This window comes from Stigmatopora nigra, chromosome 14 (assembly GCF_051989575.1).
Source record: "Stigmatopora nigra isolate UIUO_SnigA chromosome 14, RoL_Snig_1.1, whole genome shotgun sequence".
In the NCBI taxonomy this organism is placed as follows: Eukaryota; Metazoa; Chordata; class Actinopteri; order Syngnathiformes; family Syngnathidae; genus Stigmatopora; species Stigmatopora nigra.
Genome location: NC_135521.1, coordinates 812,735 through 833,861, shown reverse-complemented (window position 1 = coordinate 833,861; position 21,127 = coordinate 812,735). Strand labels below are relative to the sequence as shown.

The following is a 21,127-nucleotide window of genomic DNA, read 5'->3' as shown; positions in this document are numbered from 1 at the left end:
ACCATATTAAATAGTACGTGTTTGCAGATTTTCCCCTTCATGGCAGCACCGCAAAAAAACATTATCACATGAGCCATGCTGTCAAATAAATTTGATATGGTAATTCCTCCAGCATTTTCATTTGCCATAATTCGGCCACCGTGCAGGTCACTTTTTTTAATTTAGATGACAGATTTCACAGGAACACCATCAGCCCAAGGCGCAGCAAACAGCCTTCAATGAGCAACCCTGACTGTCAGACAAATACAAAAACAAGCAACTTCCAAGCAAGACTAATAATACTATATAGAAATCAAATGCATTGACAACCTCATGATCACAATAATGTGAGGAAAACAGGCTGCTTCATCCAAAAATCAAGTTCAATAATTATATTTCATGGCTATTGACGACCATTGTTGTCAAGACCATTTCAATCAAACAAGTCCTTATTTTCCCTGTTTGACAATCGATTAGGCAACATACGTCAGAGCAAAATGACGCACACACCTGAATGGCGGTGGCATCTGGCATACTGAGGCGGCGAACCACGATCTGGCTGCATCCGCTGTGGCTGGTGACGTAGCCCGAGCCCCAGGTGCCGCTGTGCGGACGCCCCGTGTTGTAGAACATAAAGGTGTCGCTTCCCGAAGTCGCCGTCAGGCACGTTTTGTAACAGTACGTCTTGGTCACGGAACCGTTTGCCCGCACTTCGATATAACGCGGCTCTACTTTCAGGTCTCGACGAAGAACCACGCCGGAGCCCGGCTGACCTCCGGCCGAGCCGGGCCGCCTCGCGCCCGTTGCCACGCTCCCCTGGGGGGGCCCCGTCTGGGACGCTGGGCGAGGGGAGGCGGGACGGGCGCAGTAGGCGTGGCAACGCACGATGGCCAGAACGCAGACAGTGACCAAGAAGACAAAGGTGGTGGCGCACAAGGCGATGATGAGGTAGATGGTGACGTGGGAAAACATCAACGGGCTGTCAGGCCTGACAATACGCTTGGGGTCGCCGCTCATCTTGGGCAGGAGCTGCGTCACCCTAACGCGGACCGTGGCGGTGGACGACAGCGGCGGCAGGCCGTCGTCGCTCACCACCACGGTCAAAGCGAAGGAGGTGGCGTTCTCCTCCGTGACGCGCCTGGTGGTGCGGATCTCGCCGGTGCGCCCGTGCACCTTGAAGAGGTCAGAGTTCGCGTCGGACGGGTGCAGGGCGTACATTAGCCAAGCGTTTCGGCCCGCATCTCCGTCCCACGCCACCACCTTGGCGACCAAGGCCCCGGCCTCGGCGTCCCTGGCCAGCGTCTCCGCGTCGTGGCTCCCGTCGGCGGATGGGTACACGATCCTGGGCCGGTGGTCGTTCTCATCCACCACGTAAACGTAGACGGTGACCACGCGGCTCAGCGGAATCCCGCCGTGGTCCTGCGCTTTGACCTGGAAGTGAAACTCTCTCAGCTTTTCAAAGTCAAAGGTACGCAGGGCGTAGGCCTCGCCCGTGGCGGCTCTCACGCCAACATAGCTCGCCACCGGGACGCCGTAATTGTAGTCGTCGAGGATGGCGTAGCCCACGCGAGCGTTTTCGCCCGTATCTGCGTCGGCGGCTCGCACGGCGCACAGCGGCGAACCGGGGGCGTTGTTCTCGCTCACGTAAACCGTGTACGAGGTCTGCTCAAAGCGAGGCGGGTTGTCGTTGACGTCGGCCACCTCCACGGCAAAGGTCACCTCGGACGACAGAGGCGGGGTGCCCTCGTCCGTGGCGCGAATGGTCAGATTGTAGGACGAGACGCTTTCGCGGTCCAGGGCGCCAGAGGTCACCACGGTGTAGCGGTTGCGGAAAGGTTTGATTTTAAAGGGAGAGGGAGGCGCCAGCTCCAGGACCACTCCCCGGTTAGCTCCGGAATCTCGATCGCTGACGACGACCACGGCGACCACCGTGTCCACGCGTGCGTCCTCGCGTACGGGAGAGTTGATGGAAGCCAGGGTTATTTCGGGGACATTGTCGTTCAGGTCTAAAACTTCTACCACCACTTTACAGTGCGCCGGCACGGCGGCGGGTCCCTTATCCGTCGCTTGAACGTACATTTCGTACGAGCTCGCCTCCTCACGGTCCAGCGCCTCTTTGGCCGTGATCTCGCCCGTGTCGGCATCCAGGGAAAACATTCGCCTCACCCTTTCTGGAGTGTAACTGCCGAAGGAGTATAAGACGTCCCCGTTGGATCCCTCATCTGCATCCGTGGCGTTTAACTTAATCAAGGGCGTGCCCGGGGCTGAGTTTTCGTACATTTTGATTCGATACACCGAGCGGTCAAAGACGGGTGCGTTGTCGTTGGCGTCCAGGACGCGCACGTTGATTTTGGCCGTGCCGCTTCTCTGCGGGGTGCCACCGTCCACCACCGTCAGGACGAGCCCGTCGGACGACATCTGTTCGCGGTCGTAGGGCTTTTTCAAAATCAGCTCAATGTGCTTGTTATTAGCGGGGGGCTTAATGGAATCCAGGCTCAGATGGCGGTTGGGGTCCAGGTGGTAGCCATGGACCGAGTTGGAGCCCTCGTCCGGATCCAGAGCCGCCTCCACGTGGAACTTGGAACCGGCCACGGCGGATTCGGACACCTGCAGGAAATACTCCGACTGCGGGAACCTGGGCGCGTTGTCGTTGACGTCGGCGATATCCACTTTGACGCGATGCCTTTCCGGGGGCTCGTCCAGTTGCAGTTCCAGATCCAGCGAACACGTGGCGGCGCTGGCCGGGCAGAGGGTCTCTCGATCTATTCGCTCGTTCACCACCAACTTGCCGCTTTGGCGATGGACGGCCACGTACCTGCGTCCGTTCTGAGGTGTCACCCGTGCGCGTCTGCTGACAAATTGACTGACCTCCAGATTGAGATGGCGGGCGACGTCGCCCACCTGTGCTCCCTTCTCCAGCTCCTCGGGAATCGAGTAGGTAATCTCCCCCGTGGTGAAGCCACCGTACATTAAAAAAATGAAACATAATCTGCAATCTGCCCTTGTTGCCATGGCGAGGAGCCAATCCAAATGCATCTCCCCTTTGTTGTTGTTTTTGGAAAAGCAGACACGCGTCTTCTGTCAACAGCCCCGCTGCCACGTGACCACGTGCCGGTCGCTACCTCGCCGGCGCCCGTTCGGCTTTGCCATTTGCTCGCTCGGTGTCCATTTTTGCGTTGTTGTGGATGAAAATGTTTGCCCTCCGAGCAAAGCTGATTTCTCTCCTCTTTCTCCCTCCCTCCCTGCGCCGTGGTGCTGCCGGCAAAAAGAGGGAGGGAGCGAGGGAGGGAGGGGGTCGGTGGGCGCCGACAACGACGCAGCTTGTCTTTCGCCGTCCATCAAATGGACCCAGCGAGAAGGCACATAATGACAACAGGTCATTTCTAACACTCAAGGTCATTATAGAACAGCGGTGTCGCATCTGCAGCGAGCAGGTGCCGAAAAAATAAATAAAAAACCTTTCTCTCTCCTTTTTTTGTCAGTGGCGCCGCCCTTTACCAAGCATGAACGCATAAAAACAATTGACTAGGCTGTTGTCGTCTTTTAAACTTATCCCTTATAAGAGAAATTGAAGATGAGCGGAAAAATAAGAAAAAAGGCAAGCATAAAAGGTATAAATGATGATGATAATAAAAACATACCATGCCTCTATTCTAAAATAATATGCTTTCTTATCCAATATTGTATTACCTAAGTCCCAATTTGAAAACGCAACTCTACGTGAAAACTAAAACTGTGGTAGGAAATTGAAGGGAGATCCGCTGGAAAGCAAAATGCATCCCTCCTTAAATAACAATAACTCACTTGCAGACGCCGCTGACATTACAAGAGAGAAAAAAAAACTAATAAAAATGCGATATGTAGTTTGAAAAGATAAGTCTATCATTAAACTACACTGTATTTAAATAGAAAAAAAAGGTTTATTCCACACAACAGAACACTAGCCATATCATAATCAACCTGAGGAATTTAAATCATCTTGATTACAAAATTGTTTGCTGTAAACATCCACTTGTCTTAGCAAATATGGGCTGGAAATATTGTTTTCTTTTGTGGACATGGTGTCACTTTTCCCAGACTGCCCCAGTCGATGCAGCACCCATCATTTGAGGGAAAAGACACTGACTCACTCGGAAGCTGCAAGTGGGTGAGTGCAGTTGTTCAGAGTCAACGAGAGGGAAGAGGAAGAGGAGGAGGAGGAGGAGGAGGGGGAGGTGTTGCGCTCAAGTTCTTTTTTTTCTCCCACAAAAATGCAAACAACATGCATGTGAAATCTGTTCTCCAGCTGCAGAGCTCATTAACTCTTTTGGAATTGTTCATCTCTAACAACTTCACCAATGTCGTACTTGTAGTTGGGAGTGCGAAAGAATTTTTAGCAATGCCGATTAGAGTTCAGACAAACACGCACGCTCACCATAACAAATTGCTCTTTGAATCGAATGCGCTTGCATTGGTGGGAAAACGACTGCACTGACTTTGCATGCCATCGCTGACATTTAGAAGATTTTCCCACAACATTTCAGATATCATTGCTTCAATTCAGACGTTTTTCAAAAGCATAGACCACATCGCTCATAATTATGCCATCATTAATTGAAGGCCACCACGTGAGACCGCCTGTTTTACACCTGGGTGACACATATACAGTCGTCAACATTTGACAGGCGCACGACGCGCATCAACGCGTGTGCCACAATTCCACTCTTCAAAAAGAAACTCCTCTAATTGATCACTTTTAAGGGAGCAATAACAATTAAACTCCAAAAGATTCACACCATTGTTAAAAAGGGAAACCTTGGGGTGTAAAGCGAGGCCACGTTTTCCCAATTTATTAATAGAAAAGATTTTTCACAGTGCCATAATATGGATGTCCCCGGTTTCATTAATGATGCAAAAAGCTGGTGTATTAAGGACCTTTCATTCTCCCAAGACCCAACGTCATTAATACTGCAAGTGGCCATTCAAAAAAACATTTATATTCTATCTTCTGGCCTATGAGGGTTGAGTGTCGAGTAGTAACTGCACGGAAACACTCTGTTTTGTAAATGCCGCTCATTACGTGACAACATAGTATTTTATAGAGGAAAAACATAACCCCGGTTGATCATTTCTCCCTGATACATTAACAAAAACAAATATAAAGTAGATTCTGTTGGGACCTTCATTTAAAAATAGCCAACTACTGGACGACAACATCATATCACCACAAACCACTGAATTCCTAATTTCCAAGTGTGTGTTGGTTCCATGTTGAAAATGCCACAGTAAGAGTGTTCCCTCTGTTGGAATGAAACGGGAGGACAAGAGACGGACGGACACGTGATGAGCAGCCCATTCCCAATCCTCTGATCTTTTTCATTAAGCCAAATCTCTCTAAAGCATAATCCCACCTATGACGTGAATTGAGTAGGACAGAGAAAGAGAGAGAGGGAGAGAGAGAGAGAGAGAGAGAGAGAGAGAGAGAGAGAGAGAGAGAGAGAGGGCAAAAGCTCCAAACGGTAGACCAAGGGCATCCATTTTCTTTCCCATTTTTACCGCAGTGACCCAAAATTGACAACGGCAGCTCAGAGAAGGCCACCAGGCCCCATTTTTTCCCCCTGAAACAACAATGAACCAAATTGATCTCACTCACTAAAAGGACAAAGTAAATGTCATCCTTTGTGTTTGAGTTCAATATATTTCCAGGTCAGATTGCAGGTATCTTTGCCCTTTTTTATTGTTCCACTTCTAAGAACTAAGATACGACATGCAATCTATTTCATGTGTTTTCCCCACCAGCTAGTCCAAATGGAGGCTTACAGAAATGGCTACTGCTTTGTTGAAATTCCCAATTTCTCATTTACCCTCTTTCACGCTTAAATTGTCATTACGGCCATTTGCTATTTCCATTTCTGATGCAACGACAAGCTTCCACGTCCCTGCCAGGTTTGGGCGTAGGCGGGCGCATCATTTAGTGCAGGCTGAGAGCCGTCTCCATGGTAACGGCTGCCTCGCTTGCACAAAGGACACGCCCTTGTGAGGGAAGGAAAACAGGAAGTGCTCACATGACAGAGGAGGAAAATGAAGTGGATCAATGAGCTCAACGTGACAACCAATAGTCCTACCAAGCTTATTATTTCGACCACAGTACAAAATAATTGAAAAAAACTGCTTTGCAGTGAGCCTCATGCTAAATAATTCAGCACAGAGAGAGCTAGAATGCATAACAAGGTAAATGCTGACATGGGCATTTGCATACCATCGATCATGGAATGACAAGTCACGCACTGAGGGGCAAAAAAGGGGTTCTCCTGGTGAGCCCCCACTCTCCCTCAACGAAGCACATTAACCCGCCGTCCGTCCCGAGCGGCCCCGCCCCGGCGCAGAGCGGAAAGGCCGATGGCGCGCTCGGTGCTGAAGCTGCGGCGGGGAGCGGAAAATTACCCACCCCTCCCCCTCGGCCTTCCTTCATTCAAGCTGCGCAAAAGGCGCTGGAGCACTTTTATGCAAGGAGAGAGCTCCGGGCATTGTTTAGGGAAGATAACGAAAAATTAGAAGCGGGGAGAGAAAAGAAAAAGGATGCAGCCATCTTGAATTGGCAAGATGACCCACTTGTACTACGTGCACGCGTCAAAGCGGCGGTGAGCACGCTTGTTTGTGCTGGGCCACTCCCAGGAATGAGGTCACGTCGTCTGAGTGACGCACGCTGGCAAAGATTCTTCAAGCTCAATTGTCTTTACCAAGAAAAAAAGGCAATCAAATAATGTGTATGCAAATATTTTCCCCAAGCCTTTCCTGAATGCACAGATGCTGATTCTGTGGCATGCTCATTAGGAGCGCTAATGAATATATATTAAATCATGTTTGCGACACTCTAGGGCCCACAGCACGCGTGTCCGCGGCCATGGACGTTAATTCCCCGTTAGTTCCCTCAGCTGCTCGCCTCGACGCTCGGCGGTGGAAGGAGAGAGGGACGGAAAGGGGGAGGGGGGGACAAGAAAGAGACAGGTTTGCTTTAGGAATCATATTGCACGCCACATGTAAAGCTACTGAATGTAACAGGGCCTCATTTGGTGCATGGTCATGCTCCCTTCCACGATAAAATATGTAGTCAACAGTTATTTTCAACCAAAAATCTAAACAGCAAATACTACAATGTCATCTGACATGACTCTTACACGTCACTATATATTTGTATATCCAAAATTCACAAAAATAATCTTTATAGCCGTTCCTAAATAAGACTTATCTGCAAAAATCAAATGTTCAGCCACTTCAAAAAAACTAAACAAAAAGTCACACCACTGATCTCAAGATAGCTATTTGGGTCAGAGCTTTGTTAAAATACAAAACAACTTCTGTCATGCTTTGCTGTCAGATTGAAAGTGTTTAAAAAGACTTTTTCTATTTTCAGACATCAAAATGAGTTCACTCATGATGCAGCAGCAACACCAAATGCTCCAAATAAGTGAGTCAGTCATTTCATCAACATCAACAAGCAGTGTTTTGCAAATAACAGGTCGAAACGCTCCGATTTACAAATTATGAAAGGTTATAAGCAGGCATCAAGGGTCTGAGGTCAAGTTAAGTTTTAAATAACACAACAGAGGGGTCTCTTGACAAGTAGAATGACCCTATTGCAACCCCATTTTATGCATTCAACTAACTAATGACTTGGCTGGCTCCCAGAACAATTGTAAGCCTGCTCTAACTCAGGACCATGGACAGATCCTCTAGCTTTTAAAACATACCCGATCCAGAATCTCTTATGGGTTATATTTTGCTTTTACTGCTGACACACAATACAAACTCAGCCTACCTTCTCAGTCGTGGGTAACGTCTGAGTCCTGCTAAAAGTGTCTCCTCCATTAATGCTGATCAGTTCTGCCTCTACGGGTGGGAACGGTGTGGGGAAAACCACCATGTCACTTTTCAGCGTGTCTGAGCTGAAGCACACGTCGTACTGTTGTGTTGCTTTGGAGTAAGACCAGCTCCCGTCGGGATGGGTGGTGATCATGGGGGCCCCGTACCGCTCCAGACCTCCATCCGTCTGTCGGTGGCACCTGAAGGCCACCAAGGCCAACAGGCTGAGCAGGAAGACCAAGGACACAGCCACAATGGCCACCAGCAGGTATAAGTGCAAATGGGAGAAGCTCTCCTCCTTGACGGGGACGTGTCTGAATGGAATGCCGCTGTCCGCTGCACTTTCCAGAACTAGCACGTCCATAGACACAGTGGCTGACAGGGGGGATTCACCGTTATCAGATACCAGCACCAACAAGGGGTGACTCTTCAAGTCATTGTCACTCATTTTCCGCTTGGTGCGGATCTCCCCGGTGCTGGTTCCAATCCGGAAGAGGTTGTTGTTTCCTTTAGGTTCTGACAGATGATAAGAGAGCAATGCATTGTATCCCGAGTCGGCGTCTACGGCCCTGACCTTGGCCACAAAGTAGCCGGCTTCGGCGGAGTAAGGGATGCTCTCGCTGTTGACGGAGCCACGCTCGGAATAGGGGGCCAAAATGGCCGGACTATTGTCATTCTCATCCAGGATATAAACATTAATTGTAACGTTGCTACTAAGTGGAGGAACACCAGAATCTGTGGCCTGGACTTTAAACTGAAAGGTCTTTAACTTCTCATAGTCAAAAGACTGCAAAGCTATGATGTCCCCGGTTTGAGCATTAATGTTAACATTGGATCGCACCACGTCATCTTTACGCAAATGACTATTGACAACGGAAAAGGAAATTTTGGCGTTTTCTCCCATGTCTGGATCATCTGCCCTCATTGCATAGATAACTGCGCCGGCGGGACTGTTTTCTTTAACAAAAACATGAACTACATCTTCTTCGAAGCGGGGCGCGTTGTCATTGATATCGGAAACGTGCACGGTAATGACTGCTGTACTGGAGAGCGAAGGAATGCCTTCGTCGGACGCGCTGATTGTAACGTCATACTTGGAAACTTGTTCTCGGTCTAACGGCCCATTGACAAGCAGCGTGTAGTGATTTTTGTAGGTGTTTTTAATTTTAAAGGGCACAGCCTCCACAATCCGAACATTCACTAGCCCATTTTTGTCCGCGTCGTTGTCTTTTACCGTCAAGAGCGCCACCATGGTGTCGAGCGGCGCGTCTTCCCTCACTACGTCCACTATTGACGTGACGGTTATCGCCGGCGCATTATCGTTAACGTCGGCAATTTCCACCAGAATTTTACAATGTGACGCTCTGGAATTCATGCCTTTGTCCTTTGCCTGCACTCTCATTTCCACCGCGGCGCTCCTTTCGTGATCCAATTCGCCGTTGACTGTAATTTCACCAGTGGCTGAATTAATGGCAAATTTGTCAATCTCGTGGTCACCATTGTGATCAAAAAAAGAATACACAATTTCTCCGTTAAGGCCCTCGTCCGCATCGCGAGCGCGCACCGACAGAACGCTCGTGCCGCGTGGCGCGTTTTCAGTCACGGTGACTTTGTACAAAGCCTGCTCGAAAACTGGAATATTATCGTTCACGTCTTGCACAACAATGGTGACCGGCAATGTTCCCGATTTAGCGGGTTTTCCTCCATCCAGAGCCGTTAACGTCAGTTTGATCATCGCCTGTTTCTCGCGGTCTAGAGCTTTTTGCAACACCAATTCGGCAGACATGGACTGCTCGCCGGCGTTTTGAACATCCAGAGAGAAATGCTCATTTGGGCTGAGTTTATAGCTTTTGACGGAATAACTGCCGACATCTGCATCTAATGCGTTAGGCAGGGTAAATCTTTCTCCGGTAAAAGCGAACTCTGACACGTTGAGAAGAATTCCGGGTAGTCTGAAATGCGGGGCATTGTCATTGATGTCTATAATTTTCACCTCGAAACGATAAAGATTGAGTGGCGCGTTGGCGATGGCTTCCACTTCCAACGAGCACTTGACACGCCGGGCACAAATCTCCTCTCGGTCAATCCTGTCCGTCACCGCAAGTATTCCCGTTTTAGCATCGACCCCCAAATACCTGGCATTCTCTCCAGATATTTGCAAAGCTCTCCTTTCCAAATCTTGGCCGTCGAGATGCAGGTCTTTGGCCAAATTGCCCACCGTGGTCCCCGGCTTAGATTCTTCCGTCACAGAATACACTATCTGAGCCGAGGCTACCCTCCAGAAGGGAAACAAAAGCCAGGAGAAACATATCCAAAGACGGGAAACGTCGTCCAGTTTCATTCTCATCCTCGCTGATCAGACAGATGTCAGGAAAATATTGAAATTGAGGGACAACATTTTAACGTGACCGAGTTTGAAGACGAAGTGGCAATGGCGAACAAAGAACACGTTACATCTTGGAATAGTCATTAAAAAGGAGGGGCGTTGTAAAAAGATTTGGCATATGTTGGGCAAGATGGACATCTAGCGGGCAAAAATGTGTATTTTATTTTCTGGTAGATAATATACTATTTACACAGAAAATGACTCCAAAATACACGATTATAATAGAAAACTAAAGAGCCAGAAACGTGCCTCATTGAAATACTTCTATCCTATTGAAAATACATGGTATACTATTATATTTTTATTTGTATGCTTCTAACTGTTGCCTTCCAAATCATGGCTTCTCTAACTACCATTGAGTCAATGAAATATTGTTGCTTGGTTTCATTGAAAGCAAGTAAGAAATTCATTGCATATGGATAGAGTGACGATTCAGGACCATGGACAGATACCAGGCAATCCTTTCACATGTAACCAGTTAAGTAGGGCCAGAAGGCAGAAAGAATACAGCCTGAATTGTTACAAGGCAAACACAGGGCACGATGATACTAGCTACTATTCAAAGCTAGGAACAACTAAATTAGCCTACAATGCATATTTTGGGGATGCGAGAGGACCTGGACAAAACCAATACAGGCATAGGGAGAACTGTACAAATCTAAAACAGTATTTCAGACCTGCAAACCATTCTTTCACCATACCCGCAAATGACTATATTTCCAAACTATTTTTTATAAACTAGGCAAAAATAGTAAAAGTGCCAAGCCCAGTGTGAATCATAAGACCATTAACCATCAATCAGTGCAAAAGCTAGCAATTGCCACACATCTACACAGCTAGAAGTAAGGAAAAAATGTATGTATGCAAAATCTAGATTGAATTTTCTCCTGATGTAGCATGGATGTACACAAATTCTGGTTTTTTTAAATAAAAAAAAATGGTTGTGCAAGTAGACCTTTTGGATCCACATTATGTTTATGTCGTACTGTACACACCAAGTGCATACCAGAGCAAATTCCTTTGTAAATATTTAGCCTACCTTCTCAGTGGTGGGCAAAGTCTGAGTTCTGTTAAAGGTGTCTCCTCCATTAATACTGATCAGTTCTGCTTCTACGGGCGGGAATGGAGTAGGGAAAACCACCATGTCACTTTTGAGGGTGTCTGAGCTGAAGCAAACGTCGTACTGCTGCGTCGCTTTGGAGTAAGACCAGCTCCCGTCGGGGTGGGTGGTGATCATGGGGGCCCCGTACCTCTCCAGACCTCCATCCGTCTGTCGGTGGCACCTGAAGGCCACCAAGGCCAACAGACTGAGCAGGAAGACCAGCGACACGGCCACTATGGCCACCAGCAAGTACAAGTGCAAATGGGAGAAGCTCTCCTCCTTGACAGGGACATGTCTGAACGGAATGCCGCTGTCCACCATGCCTTCCATCACCAGCACGTCCATTGACACGGTAGCTGAGAGGGGGGATTCACCATTATCAGATACCATCACCAGCAAGGGGTGACTCTTTAGGTCATTGTCACTCATTTTCCGCTTGGTGCGGATCTCCCCGGTGCTGGTTCCGATCCGGAAGAGGTTGTTGTTGCCTTTAGGCTCCGAGAGGTGATAGGAGAGCAATGCGTTGTATCCCGAGTCGGCATCTACGGCCCTGATCTTGGCCACAAAGTAGCCTGCTTCGGCGGAATAGGGGATGCTCTCGCTGTTGACGGAGCCTTGCTCAGTATAAGGGGCCAAAATGGCCGGACTATTGTCATTTTCATCCAAAATATATACATTGACAGTCACGTTGCTACTAAGTGGAGGAACACCAGAATCTGTGGCTTGGACTTTAAACTGAAATGTTTTTACCTTTTCATAGTCAAAAGACTGCAAAGTGACTATCTCCCCATTGTCCGAGTTGATATTCATCACGGATGTTATTGGAATGTCATTTGCATCTCCGGATAATGCGTACATAACTCTTGCATTGTCATTCACATCGGAATCCACTGCCATTATCTGGTGGACACTTGCCCCCACAGGACTATTTTCTTTGACATAAATATTAACAACAGGTTCCGAGAACCGTGGCGCATTATCATTGACATCCGCCACTTGAATGGCGATATTACTGGTGCTGGAAAGAGACGGGCTCCCCTCGTCTTTTGCGACCAACGTCAAGTTATAAAAGGCCTTTTCTTCCCTATCAATTGGCCCATCCACCACCAAAGAGTAATAATTTTTATAATTAGGCAATAGCTTAAAAGGTGGCGAGCCACTTATTTGACAGTGAGCTTCGCCATTCTTTCCCGAATCTTTATCGGTTACTGTGACCAAAGCCACCACGCTCCCAATCTCGGTGTCTTCTTTAACGGGGTTAGTGAGCGACGTCACCGTCATTTGGGGCGCGTTGTCGTTAACGTCCAGCACTTCCACCAAGAGCTTGGCGTTGGCTCTCCGCGGCATCGCCCCTTGATCGGCGGCTTGCACGTGAATGTCGTAGGCAGCCTGCGTCTCGTGGTCTAGACGCCCTTTGACCCTGATCTCCCCCGTGTCCGAATCCATCAAGAAGACGTCAGCGGGGTCAAAATGAGCACGTTTGACGAAGGAAAACCGCAATTTCCCATTTTCTCCTTCATCTAAATCTGTGGCCCTCAGCTGGATGACCAAAGAGCCCTCCGGCGGATTTTCTTTCACGCGAGCTTTGTAGAGCGGCTGGCTGAAAGAAGGCGTGTTGTCGTTGACGTCCAAAACATTGATGTTGACTAATAGCGTTCCCGATTTGGGAGGCTTTCCTCCGTCCACGGCGGTCAGCGTCAGTTTGAGCCTGCCTTCTTTTTCTCTATCCAAAGCCTTGAGCAGCACCAGCTCGGCGGAAACGCTGTGCTCTCCGCCGCCTTGCACGTCCAGCGAGAAATATTCATTTGGGCTCAGCTTGTAAGTCTTTACCGAGTTTGCCCCAGGGTCTGCGTCGAGAGCCAGCGGAAGTAAGAAATGCTCACCAGTTGGGGATATTTCAGATACATTAATTGAATGTGAGTCCTCCACAAAGCGTGGCGCGTGGTCATTCAAATCGTGGAGCAGAACCTCGATCCGGTGCAGCGCCGTGGGATTCCTCAGTATGGCTTCCAAGCGCAGAGTACATTTGATGGCCCGAGCGCAAAGCTCCTCGCGGTCTATTTGCTCCGCCACGTAAAGCTCCCCCGTCCGCAAATTGGCTTTGAAATATTCCTTACTGTAAGCGGACGTGATACTCAAATCTCGGGTTTGGAGGTCCCTCGCGTTGACGTTCAAAGCCTTGGCCAGGTTTCCCACCACGGTTCCTTTGTCCACCTCCTCGGAAATAGAAAAGGAAATCTGGCCAGCGCAGTCGTGCCATAAAATGCAGATAAAGAACCAGCAAACAGCAGCTTTTATCCGACGGCCATCCATCTTCTTTCTCGCGGTTATGTGGATGGTAGTTTACCGACAAAACAACGCCCGATCGTCCATATTTCCACACGCTATCCCCTTCCGAATATCCTGTCGTCTTTCGAGCTCGGCACACAATGAAATGCGATCAGTGTGACGACGACGTCTCCTCCCTGACGGTGGAGGAGAGGCCAAGTTGACTCAAAGTGACGGTCTGGGGCGACCCCTAGCGTTCAACATTGCTCCAAACACATTATTTCCCAGACCAAGACAAAATACTACAATGGGAAGGCTAGAAATACACTTCCCATAGCACAGGGCAACTATCACAATGAACAAATCAGTTACCCATAAACTACTCCCATGAAAGGTTGAAGCAGATGGCAAGCAAAAACTATAAGCAATTCCCTACAATTGAAAAAGGTCAAAATAAAAACAAATAACAAAAACAATCCTGTACATTTGTGCAACAATCACATGTTATGCCAGTGGTGCATTATGAGTGGTTCATTCATTCACTAAGACATAAGGTAGTTGGGTCAAAAGAATTCAAATGTGAGAAGATGTTTTTTGTCTTCAACATATTCTTTGAAATACGATTCAGGTTAATCCCAGCTGCAAAGCCATATAAACTAAGTGCATCACTACACTATACTGGCTCGAAAAGGCCCCAATTTAGATCACAATTTATGCCAAATATCCAGATCTGTTGAGACCAACGTTAAATAACTGATAATTTACAATGCATTTTTCATTGATTTATATATTTCTGTTTGAGTTAACACAGAGAGATTATGGTACATCTTAAGCCTACCTTGTCTGTATTTGGTAATGTCTGAGTCCGTGAAAAAGTGTCTCCTCCATTAATGCTGATCAGTTCTGCCTCCATGGGTGGGAATGGAGTAGGGAAAACCACCATGTCACTTTTAAGTGTGTCTGAGCTGAAGCAAACGTCGTACTGCTGCGTCGCTTTGGAGTAAGACCAGCTCCCGTCGGGGTGCGTGGTGATCATGGGGGCCCCGTACCTCTCCAGACCTCCATCCGTCTGTCGGTGGCACCTGAAGGCCACCAGAGCCAGCAGGCTGAGCAGGAAGACCAAGGACACGGCCACAATGGCCACCAGCAAGTACAAGTGCAAATGGGAGAAGCTCTCCTCCTTGATGGGGACGTGCCTGAATGGAATGCCGCTGTCCGCCGCACTTTCTAGAACTAACACGTCCATAGACACAGTGGCTGACAGGGGGGATGCACCATTGTCAGACACAAGCACCAGCAATGGGTGACTCTTCAAGTCATTGTCACTCATTTTCCGCTTGGTGCGGATCTCTCCGGTGCTGGTTCCGATCCGGAAGAGGTTGTTGTTGCCTTTAGGTTCTGACAGGTGATAGGAGAGCAATGCATTGTATCCCGAGTCGGCATCTACGGCCCTGATCTTGGCCACAAAGTAGCCTGCTTCAGCGGAATAGGGGATGCTCTCGCTGTTGACGGAGCCGTGCTCAGTATAAGGGGCCAAAATGGCCGGACTATTGTCATTCTCATCCAGGATATAAACATTTACTGTTATGTTACTGCTGAGAGGGGGAACACCAGAATCTGTGGCCTGAACTTTAAACTGAAATGTCTTTACCTTTTCATAGTCAAAAGACTGTAAGCTTAGTATTTCCCCACTATCTGAGTTCATATGAAGAAGTGATGAAATTGGATTATTGCGAGGATAAGTATCTAACAATGCATATGACACTTTAGCATTTTCATCCAAATCAGGGTCAGTTGCTTTGATGGAGCAGAGAGAATATCCAGTGGGACTGTTTTCTTTAACATATACATTAAAAATAGGTTCAGTAAAATGTGGGGCATTATCATTAACATCAGAAACCTGAACAGGAATCGTTTTGGAAGTGGACATTGGTGGACTTCCTTCATCTGTGGCCAAAATAGTGACATTATAAAGAGAGTTGCTTTCTCTATCCAGTGCTCCATCAACTACTAGAGAATAGTCATTTTTGTAATTGGACTTAAGTTTAAATGGAACTGAGCCAACTACTTCGCAGTTAACGACACTCTTGCTTCCACCATCCTTGTCGCTGACAGTAATCAAAGCTACAATTGTCCCCACTTCTGCGTTTTCCTTGACCGGTGTCATCAGTGATGTCACTGATATTTCAGGAGTATTGTCATTTATATCAATGATTTCTATGAGTAATTTAGCATGTGTACTACGGGGGGAATGACCTTGATCCTTTGCCTGAATTCTGACTTCATAAGCAGGGGTTTCCTCATAATCTAACATCCCCTTGATCATGATTTCTCCCGTTTCTTCATTAAGATTGAAAATATTAGACAAGTCATCGTTTCCTTGTTTGATGAATGAATACCTTATTTTACTGTTCATGCCTTCGTCCTTGTCAGTTGCATTTAATTTGATCACAACCGAGCCCTGCGCGGCATCTTCATTGACACTCACTTTATAAAGGGACTTGCTAAACACGGGCACGTTGTCATTAACGTCCAGTATATTGACGCGTATTTGCAAAGAGCCCGACTTTGGAGGTTTGCCCCCGTCCATGGCTGTTAGTGCAAGAGCAAGATGCGATTGTTTCTCTCGATCTAAAGGTTTTTGTAGCACTAATTCGGCAGACAGTCTATGCTCGCCTCCGCTCTGCACGTCCAATGTAAAATGTTCATTATTGCTGAGTTTATAGCTCCTCACAGAATTTGAGCCCACGTCTGCATCTACAGCCACCGGCAGCAGGTAGCGTTCTCCCGGGAAAGCTGATTCAAAAATATCCAAATTGTACACTTGCTCTATGAAAGATGGCGAATTGTCATTTATATCTAAAATAATGATCTCAACGCGGTGTGCCACCATTGGATTGTTTAACACAGCTTGTATCTTTAATGAACATTTGGCCACATTGGGACAAAGCTCCTCCCTGTCAATTCTCTGATTTACAAACAGATTCCCGTTGAGTAAATTGATGTTAAAATACTCTTTACTGTAGCTGGAAACCACACGCAGCCCTCTGGTGTCCAGTTCGTTCAGGTTGAGGTTTAAATCCTTGGCGATATTCCCCACCACAAAGCCTTTGTTTGCCTCCTCGTGAATGGAGTAGGACAGTTGCGACGCGCACGAGCCGTCAAAACAGAGAAGCAAAGCAAGGTAAATCCCCCAATCGAGTCTTTGGCGACACGTCCTCATTGTCAACGCAGGAAAGATGCCAGCAATCCTATCTGTCCTTTGTCCAGATTTAGACAATTCCGTCCGATGCAGTCCGACTTTTGGGTGGTTTCTCGACGCGTATATGCACCTTCTGCGCACGAACTGGCGACTGATGACGGTTTCTTTCTTTCTTACAAGGCGGAGTCGAGCAAGCGAGAAGCCAATACAATAAAAAAAAAAACGTCAAATCCACGGTCTACTGCGACCCCATGTGGTCAATTCAGGGTACATTGATTTCTACCATCATTTCCAAACTAAACTCATCTCAAAGACCACGTCTGACTTTAATAGACTAAGATCCCACGACAAAAATGACCCCTGTGTGTCTTCTGTGGATATCACAAATCAGAGAATATACGATTTAATACATGAACCAAATATTTTCTTTCCAAGACCACTACTTATACATACCCCTACTGCTACTAACACTAATATAGGCAGTAAAAGCAACAACATGACTGAGTGTAAAAATCCATACTCAAGGTATGAAGATGAAATCATCCATATGTATGAAAATGATGAGGGTTCATTTTCTACTGAATGTATGGCTATGAGAAGTTGATCTTTGTCTCTGTGCACTGTGATTGACTGATAAATACTCAATTCACCGTAGAGCTGTCACACCATGGCTTATTCTCCAGCTATCATCCACACTTAGTCGAAAAAAAACAAGTGGAATATGGATAGGTTAAATTGATACTGCATGAGGAACCCACTACTATAATCATCCCAATGAAGTCCAGCACCATGGACAGTGGCATGTGAGTTTTAGCCATTACACAAGGCATTGATAAAGAAAAGGATATAAACTTGTATACATACTGTTTAAAATATACTTCAGGGATTAATTGTGCTGAAAAATTTTAGAAATATTTGTCAATCACTGAAAGTTGCAAAAGAAGATGAGGTGGTAATAGTTCACCCTACCTTATCAGTGGTGGGTAAAGTCTGAGTTCTGTTAAAGGTGTCTCCTCCATTAATGCTGATCAGTTCTGCCTCCATGGGTGGGAATGGAGTAGGGAAAACCACCATGTCGCTTTTAAGTGTGTCTGAGCTGAAGCAAACGTCGTACTGTTGTGTTGCTTTGGAGTAAGACCAGCTCCCGTCTGGGTGGGTAGTGATCATGGGGGCCCCGTACCTCTCCAGACCTCCATCCGCCTGTCGGTGGCACCTGAAGGCCACCAAGGCCAACAGGCTGAGCAGGAAGACCAACGACACGGCTACAATGGCCACCAGCAAGTACAAGTGCAAATGGGAGAAGCTCTCTTCCTTGATGGGGACGTGTCTGAACGGAGTGCCGCCGTCCACCATGCCTTCCATCACCAGCACGTCCATTGACACAGTGGCAGACAGGGGGGATTCACCATTGTCAGACACAAGCACCAGCAATGGGTGACTCTTCAAGTCATTGTCACTCATTTTCCGCTTGGTGCGGATCTCCCCGGTGCTGGTTCCGATCCGGAAGAGGTTGTGGTGGCCTTTGGGCTCCGACAGATGATAGGAGAGCAATGCATTGTATCCCGAGTCAGCGTCTACAGCCCTGACCTTGGCCACAAAATAGCCTGCTTCGGCGGAATAAGGGATGCTCTCGCTATTGACGGAGCCACGCTCTGAATAGGGGGCCAAAATGGCTGGACTGTTATCGTTCTCATCCAGAATATATACATTGACGGTCACATTGCTGCTGAGTGGAGGAACACCAGAGTCTGTGGCCAGGACTTTAAACTGAAATGTCTTTACCTTTTCATAGTCAAAAGACTGCAAACTTAGTATTTCCCCACTATCTGAGTTCATATGAAGAAGTGATGAAATTGGAATATTGCGAGGATAAGTATCTAACAATGCATATGACACTTTAGCATTTTCATCCAAATCAGGGTCACTTGCTTTGATGGAGCAGAGAGAAAAGCCAGTTGGACTGTTTTCTTTAACATACACATTAACAATAGGTTCCACAAAGTTTGGGGCATTATCATTAACATCAGAAACCTGAACAGGAATTGTTTTGGAAGTGGACATTGGTGGACTTCCTTCATCTGTAGCCAAAATAGTGACATTATAAAGAGAGGTGCTTTCTCTATCCAGTTCTCCATCAACTACTAAAGAATAGTCATTTTTGTAATTGGACTTTAATTTGAATGGAACTGGGCCAACTACTTCGCAGTTAACGACACTCTTGCTTCCACCATCCTTGTCGCTGACAGTAATCAAAGCTACAATTGTCCCCACTTCTGCATTTTCCTTGACCGGGGTCATCAGTGATGTCACCGATATTTCAGGAGCATTGTCATTCATATCAATTATCTCTATGAGCAATTTAGAATGTGCACTACGAGGGGAATGGCCTTGATCCTTTGCCTGAATTCTGACTTCATAAGCAGGTGTTTCTTCATAATCTAAAGTACCTTTCACTGCGATCACTCCCGTTTCTTCATTCAGATCGAAAACATTAGACGGATCATCATTTCCACGTTTAATGAATGAATACCTAATTTTACTATTCATGCCTTCATCTGAATCTGTTGCATTCAATTTAATCACAACCGAGCCCTGTGCGGCATTCTCACTCACACGCACTTTATACAGCGATTTGCTAAATACCGGAGTGTTATCATTTAAATCCATCACCACAATTTTGATAGGCAGTGTACCAGATTTAACCGGTTTTCCTCCATCCACAGCAGTGAGCATGAGCTCGTGAACCGGTACTTTCTCTCGATCCAAAGCTCTATTCAATACGAGCTCTGTAGACGCACCGTGTTTTCCACCACTTTGCACATCCAGTGTAAAATACTCATTTGGACTCAGTCTGTATGTCTTGACCGAATTACTTCCCGCATCAGAATCCACTGCGACCGGGAGTAAATATCTCTCCCCCGGGGCCACAGATTCTGATATTTCTAAGGTATGCAATTCCTCCTCAAATTTGGGCGAGTTGTCATTGACATCCAAAACATTGATGTCAATGCGGTGCACGCTCATGGGCTCGCTCATCACCGCCTGTATTCTCAGCAGGCACGGCCCGACGCCAGGACAAAGCTCCTCACGGTCTATTCTATCGTTCACAAAGAGGTTCCCCGTCCGGAGATCCACATCCACGTACTTCTTACTGTGACTTGAAACAATGCGCAGGTCTCTGTTGTGCAGCTCTCGCAAGTCAAGGCTCAAATCCTTGGCTATATTCCCCACCACCGTGCCTTTGTTCGCCTCCTCGGGAACGGAGTAAGACAATTGCGAGGCAGATCCATAACAAAAGAACAGTGCAGCCACCAGATGAAGCCAAAAATGCTCCTTTGTTCCCATCTTTGTACAATAGTAATGCAATTATGATATCCAACGTTTTTAGATCCACATCAGGTCGACACCTCCAGCGCGAACAACCGCTTCTCTCGCCAAATGCAACCCGAATGAACGTGAAAGCTGCACCCAATGACAGACGGCAAACATTTCACCCGAGGAGTGGTTGTGTATAAAATCCTTTCTGTGGTCTAAGAGCGACCCCTTGTGGGAAAGTAAGAACGTCTCACCAGTTTCTAAATGACCAGCACTGTCAGCATCAAAGTACTAATAAGACTACAAATATTGAAGAGGAAAAACTAAAGTACACGTCAGCTAAACTGCAGTGTTTGTGTTTCGAAGTATTGCACATGTGATGGAGTGAAGCATGATCATGTCGATAAAATGTAGCTAAACCATGATGTCCAAACCACAAATATCTTAGAACTTTCTTGTTATAAAGAAATGAAGTGCTGTTTTAGTTCCAAATTGAAATATGCTGTCCATCCTGCAACTGTGGGTCTTCAGAATGATTTAGTGAAACACAGTTAGTGAAATATATCATTGTCCTTCCAAACATAGCTATGGCCGACAGCCATAAGAAAAACTTTCATAATTTAGTTGCATGGGAAGCTCAAAGCTTTGAGTTTGAAAATTGTACAAGTTAGATTTGTTATGGCAAGCAGTAGCAACAGCAATGACAACAGCAAAAACACCACCACACATCAAAAACCACGATACATAGTCTATCACTCACACAGAACTTTTCCAGTACTTGACTCACAAAAACCTGTAGATTATTATCGAGTCAGACTTTAATAGATATATTGCAAATGCATATGTCACATAGAATGTGGCATCAGTCAGGAACCACAGAGTTGTGTCGCTTTCTATGTTCTCCAAATTACATACTATTAATCAGTGGCCTTATACTACTTATAGTTTCATCTTTTTGCCATTTTTTGTTTGTAGCTAATGAGTGTACGTGTTTTTTCTTACCTTTTCAGTGTTAGGTAAAGTCTGAGTCCTG

At 46.8% G+C, this 21,127-nt stretch overlaps 1 protein-coding gene across 16 annotated transcripts in view; it reads right to left on the bottom strand.

Annotated features, from left to right (window-relative positions):
* Positions 1–21,127, bottom strand: part of LOC144207602 (protocadherin alpha-C2-like) — an 89,913-nt gene that overhangs the window by 4,448 nt on the left and 64,338 nt on the right. The window contains exon 1 of one of the 16 annotated variants that reach the window (XM_077733195.1): positions 17,749–20,260. The exons of 12 other annotated variants lie outside the window; for them this stretch is intronic. In XM_077733195.1, coding sequence (XP_077589321.1) covers positions 17,749–20,124 — 2,376 coding nt within the window. In that variant the 5' untranslated portion in view covers positions 20,125–20,260. Of the gene's footprint in view, positions 1–489; positions 3,206–7,777; positions 10,266–14,415; positions 16,954–17,748; positions 20,261–21,127 lie in introns of those variants that run through there. 3 more of the 16 variants (XM_077733194.1, XM_077733193.1, XM_077733191.1) reach the window with 3 other exon arrangements.